This window comes from Crotalus tigris, unplaced genomic scaffold (genome assembly GCF_016545835.1).
Source record: "Crotalus tigris isolate CLP2741 ecotype Arizona unplaced genomic scaffold, ASM1654583v1 scf7180000017601.7605149639:7615979, whole genome shotgun sequence".
NCBI classification, from domain to species: domain Eukaryota; kingdom Metazoa; phylum Chordata; class Lepidosauria; order Squamata; family Viperidae; genus Crotalus; species Crotalus tigris.
The window spans coordinates 7521788-7544628 of record NW_024096505.1 but is presented as its reverse complement, the minus strand read 5'-3'; the positions used below and the strand labels follow the sequence as shown (position 1 = coordinate 7544628).

The window sequence follows — 22841 nt, the reverse complement described above, 5'->3', positions numbered from 1 at the left end:
CACAATTCTGGGATTCTGAGAGACTTCTTTCGGCACCTTGCGTCCTGCTTTTGAACTGAACTTGCTGTAATGACTTGACCTGTGTAAGGTGGCAATTGTTGGAAATTTTCTCTCCTTGTACATATTTTCCAGACAGTGAAATGATCAATGTCCAACTATTTGGCAATCTTTTAAAATCCCTTTGCATTATATATGCCCTTCATAGGCATATATAAACTTTCCTTCCAAAAGCATGAGTTCTCCTTTAATCTAGGCATGCTGATAGCACACACCTCAATAACAAATCAAACTAAATGGCTGAAGTTTAAATAAGACAGGTTTCTTCCCGATCCTCTTTAACTATGTTCTTATCATTCACACCTGATTCTAGTGTGATGCACGTGATTCTGATTTTAGCTATTTGAGGTAAGGCTATGTGTAGCGTTGTGCTTACTTTTCCCACATGTGAAATTTGCCTTTATGTTTATTTAAATTACAGAGTGCATTATGTTTGTTGAAAGGAAGATCAAATAGATGTATGTTAAAATATGTTGAAAAAGAAAGAAAAATCAATGGGGTATACTTTTTCATATGACTGTACTCCAATCGTAATTGGGTTTAAATATACTACAGCAATACAGGTAGTCCTCACAACCACAACTGAGCCCATAATTTCTGTTGCTAACTGAAACATTTGTTAAGTGAGTTAAGTTATTATCATAGTTGTTAAGTGAATCAGGCTTCCCTATTGACTTTGCCTCTCAGAAGGTCAAAAAAGGTGATCACATTATCCCGGGACACTGCAACCGTCCTAAATATAAGCCAGTTGCCCAGCACCTGAATTTTGGTCATGTGACTATGGGGATGCTGCAACAGTCATGTGAAAAATGGTCACAAGTCTCTTTTTTTCAGTGCCATTGTAACTTTGAACGGTCACTGTTGTAAATGGAGGACTACCTGTACTTAATCACCATTAATTTTATAGCACTGAGAAAAGAGTCTCCAGTATAGACAATCACAACCCCCAGAGGGCCATATGCATTTCTCCAAAGCTTCCTGGAACAACCAAGACTATTAATAGCATAATAGTACACTGACGATGTTACTTGTTGGGTAATGAAATGTCTGCAAGCAAACACCCAAGGTCAGAGAAGCTGCTTGAATCCTGGATGGAAACACCATGCCAGAGGAAGGGGGTTGCAACAGAGGAGGTCTACTTTGGGGGCCCTAGTGGCAATAGGGAAATTAAAAGATCCCCCTCTTCTTGACCATAGAGTGTGCAGATATTACTGGAAGCAGTTAGTCCTGAAGATACTGAGGTCTTAAAGCATATAGGATGTTAAATATGACAACCAGAACCTTGAATCATACTTGGAAACCCACTGGCAATCAGTACAGTAGGCTTTTTTAAAAAAATGAATAGTCATCTACATAAAAAAGAAAAGTATTGCATAAAAAACCCAAAGAGGAAAGGACACATTTAAGAGGGCTGAGGCCGCAGTAGGATCGCAAAAATGTTAATGTTTTGGTGTGCTTATTGCCACTGGTAGGCTCAGGTCTTAAGTTTTATTCATGCTTGGTCGGGGTTGTTCTTTGTTTTTTACCAACATTTGGTCTGGCCATACTTAAGTTTTTAGTATTTGAATCTGTTCATTATTATTTTAATGATCGTTCTCCACCCAGAATTGCAGAAATGAGATGGGTCAGACTTATAAACCATATAAATCAATAGATAAATATTAAAGAAGATTTTAGTGTGCTATCTTATAGAGGAGAATGAACATTCTGCTTGCGTCAATTTGTTTGCTTTTCTTTCTTCCCATATGATTAACTGCCCTTTTGTACTCCTGTAATCCAGAAGGCATGTCGAAGTAAGCAGATTGTTTTGTCACTAATGCTTGGAAAATTGGATTCATCTGAAGGAAGAAAAAAGCCTTTCATCCTCCACTTAATGAAAAACTTTAGAATGGAATGGGAGACAGAGTGGATATTTTAGCAAGACTGCAGAAATTATAGGCCTCAATTTTTACAGGAAAAATGCTCAGAAAATAAATAGAATATAGCTGCATCATAACAATTAAATGTCTACTGTTCTTGTTTATGAAGAATACTAGACATAGCTTTCTGGAAGATGGGAAACGGAGATATTCAACATTTATCTTTTCTTCCGGCTAAATGTTTTTTATGTTAAGTCAATTTCCATCATATTTGACAATATTCAGGCAAGAAGTTTAAACAATGAAAAATATTGGGATATTTTCTGGCTCTGGCGTAACTGAGGTTTTTTTTTTAGAATTTCTTATTATTTTTAAATGGTTTTTGATATTCCTAAATTATCAAGAGCAGCTGAAGTTTCTTTCACTTTTGAATTGCAGCACTCTTTGTCATTGAAAAAAAGGAACTCCTTACTGATGGTATTTGCACTGATTAGGAATCCAGCAAAGGTGACTCGTGCAATAGGCAGAGTGGCCAGTCTTAATTTTCTTTGTTATTTATACTGGCAATGTTTTTTTTACACGGCAGTGTTGATTGATTGGTTATGGGCTATGAAGTTAATGTTAACTGGTAACATAGACTGTTTCCATAATCTTTTATTTCCTGTCTGGCTCTCCAAAGGTGCAATTGCTGTAATTTAATCCATTGTCTTTGCTGCTGATTGTCACTTTCACTTTTCCCTTTTTTTCAGAGAGCTAGATCTTTGCATTATGAATCCAAAGTAGGATAATTTGAGCCTGGTCTTTTACCCCTCAAGTGAAAAGTCTTGAGTTGACTTGTTCAATGATTGATTTTGTTTTGTTTTGTTTTGTTTTCTTGACTCTTGTGGCATTCTCAAGAGTCTTCTTTAACATCACAATTTAAAAGCATCAATGCTAATTCTATTCTGCCTCCTCAAAATCTAACTTTCACTTCCATAGGCTGTCATGAGTAAAATCATTACCTATACATTTCTGATCTCTGTACTTTTGTAGTGAGTAAAATGCTACTCGAATTGATAAAATATTGTTAGATTTGTTATAGCTATCTGACACCAAAAGAAAATAGTATTGTTAATAGACAGAAATGATCTGCCACTTTAATATTTTCACAAATTTTAGGGGTAATTGCCGTATCTGTGGTCATTAGTTTGGTCTTTATATTATTCTTAGTCCCATTTTTTTCACAGTGCTCCATGATTATGATTATGATTATTATTATTATTATCATCATCATCATCATCATTAATAGGCGCCTTGGGTGCAATCCCAAAACAATTGGAGCACCACTTGAACACCATTGGCACTGACAAATTCGCCATTAGTCAATTGCAAAAGGAGGCCCTACTAGGAACTGCTTCCATCCTGCAACGATGTCTGTAATACCATCAAATATCCACATCTGCCTTTCCCAGGTCCTTGGTAAGGACTTGATAGCTAGACAAAAATGCCAAATCCAGTCTGAACATCTGGCTGACTGCGATGATCAATAATAACAATAATAATTTATTCCAAATTATTTGCATTTCCTGTTATCAGAGAATATGATACATTTGGGAGATACTGTTTCATCAAGCAATAAAGATGCAAATTTGATTCATATGCCAGTCAACTAACTGAGAATAGTGCTGAGGGTAGATTCTATTAGCTTTGTTGCAGTTGTATTTGTGTTCAATTGGGAAAATAGAGTGAATGATTGTACTATTCATAAATAGTGTAAAATAAGTAAATGAATTTATATCTTTGTTGACTGTTTACTAAAAGAAAATGGAATGGGGAAATCCAAGACAAGCAGATGCTGATAACTATGTATATTGTGAGGAATGGATGTTTGTCAAAAGCAAAAAAATGGTTGCATATAAGAGCATACTTCTAATCCCTTTGTTATGTGGAAAAGTTGATATGTAGTGCAAATGGGATACTTAAGAATGTGATAAAATGAGAGATCGAGAATAAATGGATGCTAAATAAATGTGATCCGTACAAAATCAGTATTTTGAAGTAGTTTAGACTAGAGAATGAATGAAAGTACAGCTGCAAAGTAGTGAATGGGCTATTAAGAATTAGAAGACTGAGGAAGTTGTAGTTGGATGAAGTTGATGAGGTCCAAAAGAAAAGAGCAAAATTAAAGAGCAAAAGGTGGTCTATGAGGTGGCATCTGGACCTGGGAGTAGTTTGCAATTCAGCACTATAGGGTTTTTTTGGCTTACTATTTCTTATTCCCTTTCTGTGCTTTGCCTAATTGCGCTTAACACAAAAAAAATATGAGATACTTCTCCAGAAAGCTAAGATTGTATGTCCTTTAATAAAATGCTCAGGCTCTCTGTATCATCAATCAGCTAGAAAGTGATTTGGAGGGAAAATCTAATTTTTAAAAGGAGGGAATCCACTTGCCACCCTGTGTAATTCTCCAGCACAGGAGATGGAGAATCCACCAATGGGTTTTCTCTGCCTGCTCTTGAGACTAAGTCAGCCAAACTTGTCATACCCCTTGTTGCTAGGAGAACCCAGTCTTGATTTGGTCCAGCTCTTAGAGACATCACAGGTTTGGCTCTCTAGGATATTACAGGTAAACAGCTTTCTCCCATTAGTGAATTTTCCTTCCTTTTCACCTCCAGCCTTCTCAGCAGCGTTGGAACCAGCACTGCTTCAGATCGTCTGAAGTGGAATGGGGGTGGTAGTTCTCCCTTCTCCTTTTCTTTTCCATCCTCCTTTCCCCAGAGCTCTGGGGATTATTGCTGAGGTCGCTGCCTCCTTTCTACTACACTTTTCTTTAAGTTGTTTTCAGCGCTGAGGCTTTTAAGCGAAATTAGTTGCACTAAACACTGAAAATCAACCCTCAACTTCCAGGGAAGCCACAACAGGCTCCTCACACTACAGGGTGAGGTCGATTTGACGCGGCTGCGATCGCTCCACAGTGGCCGCTTGGACCACGGAGTCAAGGCAAATTGCCTTGACTTGCCTTCTTCTGTTTCTAAGCGAGAGGCAGAGAGGCACAGTGTGCGAGAGCTGACAGGCTAGGAATTGTGCTCCAATTGGGACGGCCACCCTTTTGGGTCGCTTCCCTGTCATTACTTCAGGGAGACGTAGCTTTCTTCGGCCTACAGTGAGCGTGGGCCCACCCCTCCAGTGCAGTACAAGTTCGGCCGTTAATAGCTTGGCCGGGCTGACTACCATAGGACTATTAGGATTTTAAGAGAAATTAGTTACAATCACCACACCCGGCCCTCTCACTATACGACCCTCGGTGCGGCCGCCATTTTGTTCTTTGTGTCGGACCATTTACACTAGTACTGGTCCTTATTGAATTTCACAGCCCATTTTAACTACCATCCATAGACTGCGACTGCCATTTTGGGCACGTGACGGGCCGTTTTTCACGAGGGTACCATAGCTTGTGGTCACTTAATGCAAGGAATAGGCACCTTGCGCCCAAACAAACTCAGCCTCTCTGGTGCAACCATTTCCTTGACCTGGCCACTGAGCGATTTCTTTGGGCTGCGTTCCAGTTGGCTGTCACGGCGTCTGCCATAGATTAACCAGCGAGCATACTACCCTCCTCCTTGTTGCCTCCAAGTCAGTGAGGCACTGAGTTACCGGTCAGGTGACCAGGGGAGCAGCGCAATTTCTCTGCTCCACCTGCTATACCCAACCGCCAATTGATCCCCTGCCGGAGCTTCCTCTCAGTGCTCCCTGAGATAGCTCTTTTCAGAATGGAGGACTCCACGGTACCTGAACTTACGACCACCGTGTCCCCATCATCTGGCCAGGAAAAGCACAAATCCTCCAAACGGGAGGCGGCAGGTAGGATCAAGGCCAAAGCAAAGGCCATGTCCAGGAAAATTTCAAAATTGGTGGAGAAACAGGCGACCAGGAGGCACCAGGCACTGGAAAAGGAGTTCTCCAGAGTGCAGAGGCAGGCCAGAGCAGAAGCTGAACAGGCAGGGGCCCTGGATTTTGACCTCCCTCTGGGGCCTTTGATTTCTGCCCAGGGGGTATGGTCCCTACAGGACCATCCCACTACACTTCCCCCACCTCCCAGGGTGGGTCAAGCTCCAGAGGCCACCTTTACCCCTACAGCAGCAGGGCTCAGGGGGGTTGACCCTCAAGGCACCCCTCCGGATGACTACCTTGAAGCTCTGATCTCAAGGGCGGTGGACAGGGCACTAGCCGCAAGGTCCCACCAGTTGTCCGGGATGGAGCCAATGGCAGCCGTAATCTCCAACTTATTTTCCCCAGTTAGGGCCTCCTGTGTACCATGGTTCCCCCTCACCCTCCCAATCCTCGTATAGCGGGGCCTCTTTGCCCGCAGAGCAAGACCAGCCAGACAGTCCATAGTCGGAGAAGAAAGATCCTCCAGAACCCCCTCCCATTCAATCCGGCCCTCTTTGTGCCGCTTCTGCGCAAGGCCAGCACGATGGCCAACATAGGTCCCCCTCAACCGCCCCCCTGTCCACTTCAGATGCAAATCTGATGTTCTTTGAGACGGTGGCGGCACAACATCATGTCCCTTGCCCATCCCTGTTTCTGAGTGCAGTTCGCAAACAATGGACCTCACCCGGCACCTTTCCACCTCTGGGAGGAACGGATAAAAAATTGTTCACAACGGCGCCAGATTTGACTGACGCCCTGGAGGTGCCAAAGGTGGACGACCCTTTAAGCTCACTCGTTTCCTCGTCCACAGTGTCCGGAGACTTAACCGAGGCACTGAAGACAGGACAGGAAATGGGACATGGCCTTCCGCAGGACCCACCAGGCGGCGGCATGGGTGGTAAAAACAGCCACTTGCACTTCCTTTTTTACCAGATCCTCTCTCCTCTGGCTCTGGCAACTTCAGGCCAGGATCCCTCCAGAGGATATATGCACCCACCAGGATCTTAGCAAGCTGGTCGCTGCGACAAGAGATTTTTGTCCATCATTACAGGATTGACCGCTTTGCTTCCACGGATGCCTCCTTTGGTCAGAGGATCCTTTAGCAGGTGGTGTCTGGGGATGTGGATCCGGCCTTATCTGTTTCCGTCCCATTGGGACAGTGAGGCTTTGGTATGTCCCATTGGTGGATTCTCCATCTCCTGTGCTGGAGAAGGGGCGTTGTCTTAACTGAACGCCTTTTCTCAGCATGGAGATGGAGAATCCACACCCACCCTTAAGGTCAGTTAGGCCAGGGCTAGGGGTGTGAGAGTCAACACCTCGGACTGTCGTCAGCCGCTTTCACCCTTGTCACGACTGGGTTCTCCTAGCAACAGGAAGTGTGACAAGTTTGGCTGACTTGGTCTCAAGAGCAGGCAGACAGAGAAAACCCATTGGTGGATTCTCCATCTCCGTGCTGAGAAAAGGCATTCAGGTAAGACAACGCCCCTTCTGTACATGTCCTTATACAAAAATAAGCTTAGAATCAGAAGTGAAATTTGGTGGAACATTCTAGAGACTTAGAAAAACAACCCGATAACCCGAGCCTTCTACCCACAAGAGAGTAGTATTTTGCCTCTTTACTACCTTGTGATAGATCCCACTGTGGTAATAGGGTGTAATAGCAGCATCTCCCTTTTAAGCATATTTCCACATTCAGATTTATACATTTGTTGCTTTAGTACACATTTGTTGCTTCTACTAAATGGTTCTAATATGGTTCTGGTACATAGTATGGATGTATATTTAAATAAAGATACACACTGCAGATTGGAATAAGATTCATATTCAAGTCTGTATGTGCATTTACCTTGTTGTGCAATTTGTTATGCATTAATACATGTATGCATAGCTATAGCAGCTTTAAAGCCAATGCAGTATAAGAAATCAAACTGTGTGCTCTCTTTCAATCTCTATTTTCTCCCAAAACTGTCCTTAAAATTATGTTCATACTTTATTTTCCTAAAGTGCTATCTAAATATTCCAAACCATCTGAGTGTGCCCCTTCATGTTTTTACCCTTCTCACATCCTCATTCTTCAAATGTCTCTTTTTAACTTTGGAGCAACTGCATCTCTTCAGCATTTTCATAGTGTTCAAATTACGCAGTTTACAACAGCCCAGGGAATTGCAGCAAACGGACTTATTTTTAGGATTGATTTGATTACCCACCTAAGGAGAACTTCCTTTATCATGAGATGCTCATCTCTGTACTGTAACCTTCTTGTATGTAGACTGTACATCAGAAAGGAAGCAAAACAAAAACAAAACCTGTTGAAGGACTTGTGTGCAAACTAATTGCATCTTTTAATTACTGCTTTAGATCTCATTTAAAGAATATTCTAGGTCCTTTCAGGGTAGTAATGTCAGAGCCACAGATTAGGTGTGTTTTCAATATGTTCACCAGAGCCATTTTTAAAGAGCACTGAGATCATGTAGGATATGTGTAGTACAGGTAGTCCTTGACTTACAACAGCTCGTTTAGTGACCGTTCAAAGTTACAATGGCACTGAAAAAGGGATTTCTGCTTTTCGCTTTGATGACCGTTGCAGCATCCCCATGGGTCATGTGACCAACATTCAGACGCTTGGCAACTGATTCATATTTATGACGGTTGCCGTGTCCTGGGGCCATGAAATCATCTTTTGAATATTTCTGACAAACAAAGTCAATGGAGGAAGCCAGATTCACCTAACAGCCGTGTTAACTGCAGTGATTCACTTGACAACTGTGGCAAGAAAGGTTGTAAAATGGAGCAAAATTCACTTAACAGCTGTCTCATTTAGCAACAGAAATTGTGGGCTCAGTTGTGATCGTAAGTCGAAGACCACCTGTACTAGTATATGCACAGTAAATAACGTTGAGATGGTTGAACAACCAATCTCTTTGCCTTTGGTCAGTGTAAAAAAAAAAAAAATCATTTTTCCCCAATCCCTTGCCCAATTCATTTTTCCCTTGTAAGGTAATTCATTCCTGGCAGTGTGAAAATGAAATAAAGAATATTTCGTAAAAGTATTCCTTTTTTAAAATAAGGCTATGTAGGAGGATAAAATATTAGAAATATATTAAAATAAATCCTGCTCATGAAACTAGATCAGGTATTTAATATATTTTAATCCAGATTTCCCAAAAACAGATAGTGCAAAAATAACCCAAACCAAAATTACATAATATGAACTAGACCACAGTATATATTTTTACATCTGAATACTTAAGAAGGGATGGGGTTTAGTCATACATGGAAGCTGGCATTTATAGATTATTTAACATTCTAAAAGGCCAATATTTTTAAAATTAATTTATTATTAAAATTATTTGCCACCCATCTTGTTTCAAAGCAGCTCTTCTTTCAAGGCTTCTGTATGTAAATTTACTATAGTACTCAAGTAATAAATTTACTACTGTAGTAGATTTACTAATGTGGTCATTAGTAAAGATTGTATAGCCAATAGAGGAAAAATGTTGCTTACAAAATGTCAAAATGCTGCACTTGTTGCCTCTCTGAGTTTTTTCACTCCTCATTACCCCACTGTTTATAACTTGTATAAAAAAAATTGAACTTTGCTCTTTGATAGCTTGCCTGCTCTTTGAAATCTCTTAATGATTCTCATAATGAATTTGTATTTTTCTTCAATTTGTGTGTTGTCACCCCTTTCAGGTTTCTGACATAGCTTCTTCTCATAAGACCTTTGGATGAAACCAATTGCCTGTTTAGTCCAGCATCCTCTTACCAGAATGGCCAGCCAATTGCCACTGGAAAGACCACAAGTAAGCCATGAAGGCAGTAGATCTCTACTGCTGTTCCCCAGTAACTGGCATTCAGAGTTTTACTGGAGGAGTAGGTAGTCATCATAACTAGTATGCATTACAGATTTATCCATAAGCATGCCTACATTTGTCTAAAACAATACAGTTGATGGGTGATCTCATGTAATAGTTGTCTGTCCATTTCTTGTCTAAGCAGGCTAGTAAATACTAGCTCTGTATTTCTTCTGTCCTGTGGGGTAAAACTCTCAGCGTATTCCTTATGTTTTCTTTGCAGTATGAGAGATATATTGTTCCTCATGTAGTTAAATCCCTGGCATGTGCAAAATGGTCGTGGAATAGCATTTTCTTATTGAACTTTTATTTAATTTATATGCTGCCCATTTTGCTATTCAAAGTTGATTCTAGGCAGCTTACAATACAATAAAAACATTAAGAAATTTTAATATATATTCTTAAATACAAGAACTTTTGCAACAACGACAGAAATAGAAGGTTTGCATGTACAAACTATGTATGATATCCCTTGAGAAAACAGAATTATGGCAGAGATAGGAAAGATATGCTGTTCATCAAAGTCCTTGGGCTATTTTCCATGGCAAGATGATTTGTTTTACTTATTTCATTTCTCAATAACAATTATTTTACTTATTTCATACCTCAGTAATAATTAAGACTGTCATGCTAACAGTGCTTGGGGGGATTCTTTGCTAAATTTTATATTGCCCTAACTGCCTTTATTATATTGTAAGTTGACTTACCCTTCCCCTGGGCTCACATTTTATAGAAGTAGGATACAGGATTGTAATTTTATTTTATTTTCACATTACATCAATATTTGAATTAGTAAATTGATGTAGATTTAATAATTAATATAGTCTTTGAGAATCCAGTTGCTAACTTAAGGTGACCAAACAGGGGTTTGGGGTTTTTTTTTAACTTTTTTGTCCCTAATTATAGGAAGGCCTTTTGAACCGCCTAGTTTAATGTCTTTCCATCAGCTTTAGTTGAAAGCAGATTTTTTTACTTCCTTATGTCCCTATACTTGATATGCATTTGACCATAGGGTACCAGAGAAATGGAGATTGTGCATTATTTTATTTTTGCTACAGTATTATACCATTTTATATCAAGAAGTCCTTCTTTCTTTTCTAGCTAATATTCCTGGAGGCTAGAATAACTTGATATTACTGTTTTATGTTTACTGTTTAGAAATAAAAGCACCAGTAGCAAAGTTTTTGTTAGGATCTATCGCATATGTCAGAATACAAACTTCATCAAATAAAGTTTAGATCACAGGAATTAGGTTAATTATTTTAGATATGTCAGCATCACTGGGAATGCATTCTACAGGTTTTGCTTTTTTGTTTATAACCAATGATTTTATTAAAGTTTTTGTTGCAGAGATCAATAATCTTATTCAAACATATAGGTGAACTGAAGTGTCCATGAAATGCAGAAGATAAGACTTTTTTATTACTATGTTGTAAAGAACAGTTTTAGGATGTAATCTTGATACTGTTATGCCTACTAGGAAGCATTATAAATTTAGTTTCAATCTCTCTCTTCCTACAAATTCAAGTCCGTACTTATTGAAGGTGCAGTCATACACAAAAAAAAATCATCTCCACTAAAAAAAACCTAATGCACAGTTCCTTTTCTGCTAATATGAAGAAAAACATAACTTTATTAATTATTAATAGGAAACCTGGGAACAAGAGCTTGCAGCTTTTATCGAAGCCTACTTAAAATTATTTTTTTAATAATCCCGGTTTGAGTAAGGAGTTGCGTTATGTATAGTACAACTTTTGCTTCATTGTGGTAGCTGATTTCATGACTGACAACATCCTTCCACTTGAAACCTTGCAGTCACCAAGAATAATTTATCTGCCTTTTAGATGGTCCATATGTGCACATGCCCACTACTGCTTCAGTGGTGATCAACAAAAAATGTTTAGGCTTCACTCTTAAGCATAAAAAGCGCTCCCAAACTCATTGCAAATAAACATGTTTAGAATCGGGGAATTAATCATAAATTCATTTGGAATGTTTAACTGATTACTCATCTATGTGGGAATGAATTAATCAGCATCAGGAGATATTTTAGAAGGAAAAAACATGCTTAAAATATCCAGCAATAGTGGACTTTGGGCCATTTATCTTGTTTTCCCCAAAATCATCTTGGTTTCTCCCTTCCTAGTATTTTTCCACATCTTTTCCATATCTGCAGGAAGAAAATAGAAGACAGATGAGGTCTTATCCCCACAGCTTATGTTCTGATATTCTCCTCTTCTCACATTTGAAAAGTGTCCCAAGAATAGAATGACTGAAATATCACATATCTGATACCTGAGCTTCCCAACAGATTATCTTTTATTCAAGGTCAGAAAAATTATCATGTTCAAAATAAGCAGTAATGTTAAATAGGATCCTCTGATGGGAACTGCAGCACTTAGAGAATAAATCAATCGGCTCTTCCTCTATTTCTAAAGTTGTTTTACTGAATCCAAGAGATTTCACTGCACAGTCATTGCAAGGACTGTATAAATCAGAGTCTCTTGTAAGAAGCAAAGTTTCATGCAACTTTATTAAAGAGAATACCACAAAACTTGCAGTAGATGCTTCTCTTGTTGAGAAGAGAGAGAGAGAGAGAGAGAGAGAGAGAGAGAGAGAGAGAGAGAGAGAGAGAGAGAGAGAGAGAGACTCTTTAATGATAAAGCTATCATTAATTATAAAGCTATCATAAACTTCTTAGATATTCAAAATAATATCAAAGAGTAATTTCATTCTAATTTGAACATTATGTCGGGAAGTGTGAATTAGTTATTCAAGTGCACATTATATGATCTTTTCCAAACAGTAAGAGCAGTTCAGCAGTTGAACCAATTATCAAAGTGGTCAAAAAGAGAGTAGACAGATAATTTTAATTTAATTTGGATTCCTTTAGTTAACACAGTTTCTCTTCCCCCTCCCTCCAGTAAAAAAAATCTTTTTCCCCCCTTTTTTCCTCTTTGTATGTCTTTCTGCTACGCTCCAAAATGGTAAAGAACAGGCCATGATTTCCTTCAGTGAGATATACAGTATTTTAGGTATTTGAAGAGCATTTTCAAGTCCCAGGGTTTTCCAGTTAGATTACTGACCCCCTCCCCCTCAAATAATCTTTTCTCAAAATTAAACATTCTTAGGTCCTTCAATCTTTCTTCATGGGACATAATTTCTCTTCTCACTGCTCTTCTAGATCCTCATTAAAGCATCACCAAGAACTAACAATGGGATCTGACCAAACCAGCAAGAAGTGGACCAATTATTTCTAGTGAAATAATTGGAAATTGTATGTCTGTTGATGTAGCCTAAATTGTCATTTGCTTTTTTTATAGTTACATCACACTATTGACTGATCTAGTTTCCAATCCAAGATCTTTTTAGTAAATACTAATATCCTCACCCTATGTCTGTGCATTTGATTTGCTTTTCTTAAAAGCTAATAATCTTGCATTTGTTTTCATTAAATTTTATTCAGTTACTTTCAGCCCATTCTCTAACCTAATTTTCCCCAACCTTGTAGCTAGTATGTAACTGTAACTGTCATGCTGGACATGGAGAATTCTGAGGACTGAAGTCTATGCATCTTGAAATTACATGTTAGGAAACAGTGTTCTAATCTACCAGTATTGTTTTGAATGTTAGTTCCATTTTTAGGTTAGAGGTTTATCGTGCTATTAATAGTAGTCTTAGGATATGACTTTACAGCTATGAATCCAGCTAAGTACTATATTTTATAGCCAGCTGTTATGTGCAGTGCTAATCAGATCATTAGAAGGTATTTTATCAAATCATGTTGAAATCAAGATGCACTGTGTCTCCATTATTCTGACATTCTAGTAAACCACTTACTCAGTCAAAAAATGAGATTAGTGTCTAGACTTGATTTGATAAATCCACACTGATTGTGTAAAAAACTGTGAGTCTATCTTTTGATTATGGAAATATATGAAAATAATAAATACTGCACTTTTGCAATATATTTATAAATCACTCTCTTTATGATCTATTTATAAATCTTCTCAGACATCTAGGTGACACTGTCTGTGTCTTCATGGCTTTTCCTCCCCATGCCTTTTATTTTTTGAAGACAGAGACTTGACAAATTATCATTTAGTTCCTTCCATAGGCTAGAATGTAATCCATCTGGTCTTGAATAGAGCTAAATTGGTTCAAAGAAAATATGTATTTCTTGGATATGATATGTCAATCTAGAGTTCAGTTGTGCTCTTTGCGTTTCCTATTATACAGACTTTTTTTAATTAGAAAAGACTGGATTAAAATATCAGTTGAATAGCTTTGAGTTTTTAAAAATTATTCCACAGCATCAAATAAATGACCCAGGAAATGATTCTATGAGGATAGACACCTGCTTGTTTTCTCTTCATATATACAATATTGTGTGATCATCTGACCTTTTCATAAAAATATTATTGACTTGAAAATTGCAGGAGTTGAATCTTCCACTCCTGTGAATATATACTGTACATTTTAATGTCAAAGAGAAATATGTATCATTCGGTCACCTTGTGGCTTAGAAAGATCAGCATAGCTTTGCTTATCCCTGCACCATGAATTTTTAAAGAAATATATCCTGTATATAAAAACCGTGCCCATCTTCCCCTCCCCCAAAATACAAAAAATACAACTAATAGTAGGTGGTGAGGAAACAGACCTTGGATTAATGGTAAATAGTTCAATGAAGGTGTCAACACAGTGTAAAAAGGCCAATAGTACATTCAAGATAATAAGAAACAATACTGAAAATAGAGATGCTAATATCATAATGTCCTTACATAAATCAGTGGTGCAAACAGATCTGGAATATTTCCCACAGTTCTGATTGCCGTAACGTGATTGAAAAGGATATATAAAAAGTGCAGGAGAGGGCCACTAGGCTGATCAGGGGGCTACGGCAACTTCTCCATAGGAAAAGGTCATCACATTTGCTTTGTTTTTGTTTTTTTTTTTTACTTTACAAAGGCTACAAATGAGAGGGAACATGATTGAGAAGTTCAAAATTAAAGTGGACAAGGAGAAACTATTTTCCCCTCCCCATACATCAGGCATGTCAAACCCGCAACGTCACGTGATGTCGCGCGACGTATTGCAACTTTTCCCCCATTGCTGGCAATAGTGTGGGCGCGGTTTCGGTGTGATGCATCCGGCCCGTGGGCCAGCAGTTTGACATGCGTGCCATACATGAACAACCAGAGGTTACCCCATGAAATTGAATCCTGAAATAATCAAGGCAAACACAAGGAAATAATTTTACATAAAGTATAATCACAATTTGGAATTTGCTACCACAACATGTGGTGCTGTCTATCAGCTTGGCTGGCTTCAAAAAAGAGTTGGACAAATTTATGGAGGTCATGGGGGGGTTAGCAGCTATAGCTTTCAGGCCAGTGATTGCCACTGAGGCCATCTGCTAGGAGATTAGTAGCTTCCTTGTGAGAATAATCGGCTGGACTAGTTGAGCCAGTATGGCCGTGCTTATTTCTTTACATTCTTAAAGCAAAAATTCTTATTTTATTAGTTTATAATATAAAATGCAAAAATGCAAAAAAAATTAGTAGGAAAAATAGGGAGGGAGAAGGGGAGGAAAAAATGTAGAGAAAAGGGGAAAAAGAAAGAAAAGGCGTTGACTTCCAACTCCTTTTGATGCAGTAAAATAAGATAATAACATCAAACCTCAACTTTTTAGTTTTACCTAGTAGTATAAACTAACCATTTCTATAACAACAAGCCTATCTAATCGGTAAAATTGAAAATCAAAGTTTCATTGTTTTTCACCTCAAGCAAAAGTCCAGAAGTGGTTTCCAAGTAGAAAACAAAAATAACTGTGTTTTTTTCTTTTATCAAAACAGTCAATTTAGCCATCTCTGCTAACTCCATGAACTTTTGCAGCTATTCATCCATTGTGGGAATCAAAGTGTCCTTCCATTTTTGTGCATAAAGTAAACTTGCTGCTGTATAGAACATCAACATTCCATCCCCTTCCCCAAGTCTTTTTCCATTAAACCCAAAAGAAATGTTTCTGGCTTTATCTTTATATTCATTTTTCACACAGGCAGAACATAATAAAATCATATTTCCCAACAAACTGAAGCCAAGGCGTCTCCATACTTCTGCAATGTTCGTTAGCTTTTACATTTTATATAACTTCCACAACTATTATTAGTAATTAATTTGTAATCAGCAGCATTATTTCATTGAAATCAAAGGCTTTCTAGAAAATTTGAACATCTCTCAGGCGCCTTAGTTTTTTTTCTTAGGTAGCGACCACTACCACAACTCCTAAATCCACATAATTGTCAGTGAAGACTATCAGCTCCCAAGTTACATGGTCATCCATCTCAACAAGGTACTCTGGTGACTTCTATTACCATAGAAATCCAGGCCTTCCAGAAAACAATGCGGGAAAAGCAAAAAGAGAATAGTTTTACTTTTTTCCAGTGATGCTGCTGCTGATTCCTACCAGGCCATTCAAGTATAACTCAAAGTATCTTCCTTTTCTGAACATTTAATTGATGCTTCTAAGCCAGAGATGAAGAGAATTATTAAAGGAAATCAGTGGAGGAGAAGGATCAAGAACACTTCCTCCCTCTCTCCTTTCACCCCCACATGAGCTTCCTTAACCTTCACTGCAAATTGTCCAAGTCCTACAGCTTTTCTAAAGGACAGAAGAAAAGAACTTTATTGAATAAGTTATTTTTTCAATAATTAATGAAGAGATTTAATATAATGCCTCAGATTATTAAATTTTTTAAATTTATGCTTAAAAAACTTATCCGCTGCTAATTCTCAATAAAAATGGCCTTTATTTGCACATTCCAAAGTACCATGTGGAGTGGAAAATTATTAGCCTTAGGATATTACAGTTCCCTGGATGTCGCAGTTCTCAGCACTAATAATATTTTAAAATATATTTCAGAGTAAAAATGCTTTATGCTGCTGCCTCTCATATTCCACCTATTTATTCAACACAGTGTATATTTGCATTTTATTTCAAGATAAATTTATTTAGACTAACCTTGAAAATGTTAGCACTGCCACCCAATCTCGCATATCTTGCATCGTTATGAAATTCTAGGCTGAGTTCTGTGTAGCCTTAATACTAATTTAATATTCTGCCTAACAGTAAAGGTTAAAGATTTTACTCTGCTAGGAGTTTTACTTCACTAGTCGTAGCCAATGTGGGTGTAGTGTTCATCTCCGCTTCTTTAAGCCATTCAGCCAGCATTGTCTGAAGACATTTCTGTGGTCATGTGGCCACCATACAGCACAAAGCATATGGTGAAACATGGAACACTGTTACCTTCCCACTGAAATGGTATCTATTTATCTACTTGCATTTACATGCTTTCAAACTGCTGCGTTAGCAGGAGCTGAGAGCTGACCCAGTCATGCAGTAGTAGGTCTTGAACCACTGGAATACAGACCTTCTCAGTGGCATCTTTTAAGCCACTGAGCCCCGCACCTCTCTGCCTAACGGTAATGGAAATATATTTATGCCTGTAAGAAAGTTGCCTGAATATTATTGTAGGTACATCTGGTTGTAAAAGGATGCTTATCTAATTATAATACATGCCAAGTATAAGAATTGAGATATTCTAGATCACAATTATGTTCACAGTGGCTTTAAAAATGCAAGCTTTAAAATGCCAGAATTCTACAGCACTTACATGATCTTCCAGCTCCATGGAAATGCAACTGAATTGATTGATACTTGTAAAAGTGCTTTGTAAAGCACTTAAAAAAAAATCTATATGAAATCATGTCTGTGTTTTCTTCTAGGAAAGGCTATAAGAAGCACTTTTCTTCTTTGAACCAATAAAAGCAGAAATACCGAACACTTATCCATGCAGTAACATGGTATCTGTTGGCATTACGTAACAAAAAACAATTATTAAGCAACTTAAATCTTTGAACTGTACCAGAACATTTTAATGTTCATCTACTCTTTTGAAAGATAAAGGAATACCAACTGCTTCATATTTATTAAGAATAGGTTCATTTTCCTTGCTTGCTTTATCAAAGATGAATTTCTTTTACTCTGTTCTCTCTCTCTTATCATAAGACTGATACTTCTAGCGGGAGTAAGGCTGCAAACTTATATGTAGTTACTATAGAATGAACCGATAGCCCACTTTAGAAACTTCTTCCATTTAGGAAACATACTCACACAGTTAGCATATATTTAACAACTGTTATTTACTTAAAGATCCTAGAATGCACTTCTCAACGACCAAGAATTGTATTAAGATAAAGAGGAAGAGAAGCAAACCTTTTTTTAACGGTCAGACAGGTGAAGCAAGGTATAAGTTGCTTCAAACATAAGTTATGACCATATTTGAGCTTGCATTTTCTGTGACGGTCATAAATCAGATCATCATGTAACCGTGTCCATTGTCCAATTTTACAACCTTTTTTTGCAATGGTCATTATGTGAATGCAGTGTTCAGAAAATAAACACCATGGTTGTTAAGTGAATCCATTGCTCACTATCAGGTGTGCTTTTTGTGGAAACTGAAAGTAAACAGTAGTGTCTGAAAAAGAAGAAGCATAAATTGCGATCACTGCAAACAGCCATAAATGTGGGCCAATTGATAAGCACCCAGGATGCAGTTACATGATCGGAAAGGGGGGGGCAGACATTGGAGTTAGAATCCAGGTGGTAAGTCCCCCTTTTGGGGTCTAAGGACTATCTGCTATTTTCTTTGGCTTCATTCTTCATTGCTATTATTTAGAAACCTATTTTGGGGCTAGAATGAATACATAATTTACAAAGGTTATTTTTGTGTAAAGGGAAGAGAAAGAAAATAAATCCTGTATTTCTACCACCACTTTTAACATTGCAAGCATGATCCGTGATATTTTTCTCCCCAAATATCTGTGAAATACATACTGGCCATCAACTCAACCCTTTCAATCCCTACTTCAAATTGGAAAAGGGTCATGGTCTCAAAATACATTTAGTTTCCATTTGGAAGAGCAGCAGATTAAGGCCAACAGTTTTAAGATTATTTCATTTCATTGTACCAAGGGCAGCGGTTTAAAACCTCCTTGTTTCCAAGGTTTTCATTCCCATTAGAATTTTAAGGGTAGCTCATTTAGATGGTAAGTAAAAAAGTTAGCTTAATTGTTACTCCTCCTTCCTGTCTCTTTACAGCTCTTGTATGACAGTCCAAAAGCACGACAGGAAGTGGATCATCACTGGCGAGCTTCAGGCTGTCCCCACATTGTCCATATCTTGGAAGTTTATGAGAATATACACCATGGGAAGAGATGCCTTTTAATCATCATGGAGTGGTAAGCATCATCCTCCCTTGTTTTATATTTGGAATCTTGAAGACAATGATTAGATCGCAGTCATACAATCACTTTAGTATAGAAAACAGTGGTGAGTTGTCCATAATTCCCAAGAAAAAGTGTTCACAACCATCTTGCAATTTTTTGAAAAAATCTTAAGTTTCTTGAGAAAGGAGCTGGGTTTCTACTATACAGATAGTCTCGACATTTATTTATTTATTTATTTATGAGACTTATATACCGCTTTAAATGCAAGCACTCTCTAAGCGGTGTACACCAGTAAGCAATGTATACATATATTTACATTGCCCCCAACAATCTGGGTCCTCATTTTACCTACCCCGGAAGGATGGAAGGCTGAGTCAACCTTGAGCCGGTGAGATTTGAACCGCTGACCTGCTGAACACAGTCAGCTAAAGTGGCCTGCAGTACTGCACTCTAACTGCTGCGCCACCTCGGCTCATTAAACAGTTCATACAACAGTTCATCTAGTGACTGTTCAAAGTTACAACGGCACTGAAAAAAAGACTCATGGCCATTTTTCACACTTATGCGATTGCAGCACCCCCAAGGTCATGTGATTTACATTTGGATTTTTGACAACTGGTTCATTTTTATGACGGTCGAAAGTGTCCCGGAGTCATGTGTTCATCTTTTGCGAACCGACAAGCAAAATCAATGGAGAAGCCAGATTCGCTTAACAGCAGTATTATTAATTTAACTACAGTGAATCACTTAACAAATGTGGCAAGAAAAGTCATAAAGTGGGGCAAAAATCACTTAACACATTTCTGACTTAGCAACAGAAATTCTTGGCTCCGTTGTGGTCGTAGGTTGAGGACTAGCTGTATATGATTTTTTTTTCTTTGGCCATTGTCTCTGTGAATGGCTACTGAGCCATTGGAAAGTAATAATCTAAATCAGTCCAAACAAACCACTGCATTAAATTCCACTCCCCCCCCCCAGCCCTATGTGGTAATACTGTCATTAATCAAAGCTAGTCTGTAGTTGGAGTGGCAGTAAAAACCTCTATATGAAGAGTTCCCTGTTTATTTTTCCATAGTTCAGCCATGCTTACATAGTAAAAGATGGAAAGGCATCAGAATTGCTTTGAGGGTTTATCTAGTTCATTCATCAAAAGCAAGGTTCTACATTTAGGCAAGAAAAAACAAATGCACAGGTATAGTATAGGGGGTACCTTGCTCAATAGCAGTAACTGTGAGAGGCATCTCGGAGTCCTAGTGGACAATCACCTAAATATGAGCCAGCAGTGTGCTGCAGCTGCCAAAAAGGCCAACCCAGTGCTAGGCTGCATTAACACAGAGATAAAATCAAGATCATGTGAAGTGTTAATGCCACTTTACAATGCCTTGGTAAGGCCACACTTGGAATACTGCATCCAGTTTTGGTCACCGCGATGCAAAAAAGATGCTGAAACTCTAGAAAGAGTACAGAGAAGAGCAACAAAGATGATTAGGGGACTTGAGGCTAAAGCATATAAGGAATGGCTGCTGGAATTGGGTATGTCTAGTTTAATGAAGAGAAGGACGAGGGGGGACATGATAGCAGTGTTCCAATATCTCAGGGGTTGCCACAAAGAAGAGGGAGTCAAGCTATTTTCCAAGGCGTCTGAAGGCAGGACAAGAAGCAATGGGTGGAAACTAATCAAGGAGAGAAGCAACCTAAAACTAAGGAGAAACTTCCTGACAATTAGAACAATTAACCAGTGGAACAACCTGCCTCCAGAAGTGGTGAATGCTCCAACACTGAAAGTTTTTAAGAAGAGACTGGACAGCCATTTGTCCGAAATGGTATAGGGTTTCCTGCCTGAGCAGGGGGTTGCACTAGATGACCTCCAAGATCCATTCCAACTTTATTATTATTATTATCGATCATCGCACAGTCAGCCAGATGTTCAGACTGGATTTGGCATTTTGTCTACCTATCGAGTCCTTACCCAGGACCTGGGATAGGCAGATGTGGATGTTTGATGGTATTACAGATATCGTCGCAGGATGGAAGCAGTTCCTAGTAAGGCCGCCTTTTGCAATTGCCTAATAGCAAATTTGTCAATGCCAATGGTGTTCAAGTGGTGCTCCAGTTGTTTTGGGATTGCGCCCAAGGAGCCTAGGACTATTGGTACTACCCTTGCTTGCTTTTGCCACAGTCTTTCTATTTCTATTTGTAGGTCTTTGTATTTTGTTATCTTCTCCAGTTCTTTCTCGTCTATTCTGCTGTCTCCAGGCACTGCCACATCCACTATCCAGACTTTTTTTGTCTTTCTTATCGACAATTGTTAAGTCTGGGGTGTTATGTTGCAGGTGCTTGTCTGTTTATTATTATTATTATTATTATTATTATTATTATTATTATTATTATTATTATTATTATCCCATTTTCCTCAGTAGCCAGTTTTATGATTTGAGTAGCTCTCTACAGAAGATGAGGCATCTTCTGGGAAGCTTCTCTATAGATAGTGATGCCATCTGATCTATTTAAAGTATAATTAATGTATTTATTATCCTTAACTAATATGTTTCTAGTTAATTAGGGTTGCCTTCATGGCTAGAGAAAATGGGATTTATTGAAGCACCTAATACTATGTTGCTCAAAGGAATAATGCAGATTGCTGTATGGCCTTTTGAGAAAGGGGTTATTTTCCTTAGCTTGGGTGAAGACACAAGAAAAGGTGTTTGAAATTTCTGTCCAAAACTGTAAAAGCCACAAGCATTATACATTTTTTATTCACGATAATACTGTATACATTAGAACAGATGCTCTTAGGAACAGATTCTGTATTTTTATTCTTACATCATGAATATGAATATAGTACAGTGGTACTTCAGTACTCATCGTTAATTGGTTCTGGGAGACATGACAAGTTCTAAAAACAAGTACCAAACAAACCATGTGACTAATATGGGACCCTTTGTTTCATCTGGAAAGGGTAATGAGTCACAAGACAGCCCACACCAAGAAGTTTTAGCTTGCGTGTCAAGTACCAAACAGACAATGAGTACCGAAACAAGACCTTTTTTTGTCAAAATGGGTTGAGTAACAAATACTATGAGTTTCAAAGCAGACAAATATGGAGGTACCACTGTATGTTTCTGTTGGGATTTTCTCTTAAACTAACATTCATCTATTTGAACATATATGATGTTGACTTAAATGTAAAATATACTGCAGTTGATAATTCTTGCATGCTATAGAGCAGTGTTTCCCAAACTTGACAATTTTAAGGCATGTGGACTTCAACTTCCAGAATTCTGGGAGTTGAAGACCACATGCCTTAAAATTGTCAAGCTTGGGAAACACTGCTATAGAGCATGGGTGTCAAACTCGTCACGTCACATAACGCATCGTGACATATTGCAACTTTTTTTTTGCATTGCCGGAACTGGGGTGGCCGCGGCCTCCATACGATGCAACTGGCCCACAGGCCGGCAGTTTGACACCCTGCTATAGAGAGAAATCTATATATTTTCTGAAAAGTCTTGTACAGATACGATGAGAGATGGTGAACAAATTAATATAGTTGATACTATTGGCTGGCTGTCCTGGCAAACTGTCCAGAAGTTGGAAAAGTTGCAGAAGACTGGAGTATATTCAAAGGAATTTGTAGCTATTGTCATTCATCCTAACTATGAAAAGAACTAGAGAGAAAGATCAGGGTCAAGTCAGAATTAGTGAGAGACAGAGGCAAATCAAATTTCTTTCATCCCAGTTCTAAGACTTTTGTATCTTTTTCTGAACTTTCTATGCATCTACTCAGATTATGCTTTTCCTCCCTAAGAGTTTTCTTTGTAGAATCTATACTGGGCCAATTTTATATTTCTCTTCAAATACTCTCCAACCT

The 22841-nt window shown here is 38.3% G+C and overlaps 1 protein-coding gene across 5 annotated transcripts in view; it reads left to right on the top strand.

The window, feature by feature from the left end:
• MAPKAPK3 (MAPK activated protein kinase 3) overlaps positions 1–22841 on the top strand; it is a 76573-nt gene that overhangs the window by 42294 nt on the left and 11438 nt on the right. For 4 of the 5 annotated variants that reach the window (XM_039319631.1, XM_039319660.1, XM_039319642.1 and 1 more), the window contains one exon: positions 18843–18982. In XM_039319631.1, coding sequence (XP_039175565.1) covers positions 18843–18982 — 140 coding nt within the window. Of the gene's footprint in view, positions 1–9518; positions 9629–18842; positions 18983–22841 lie in introns of all 5 variants that reach the window. The other variant, XM_039319670.1, reaches the window with a different exon arrangement.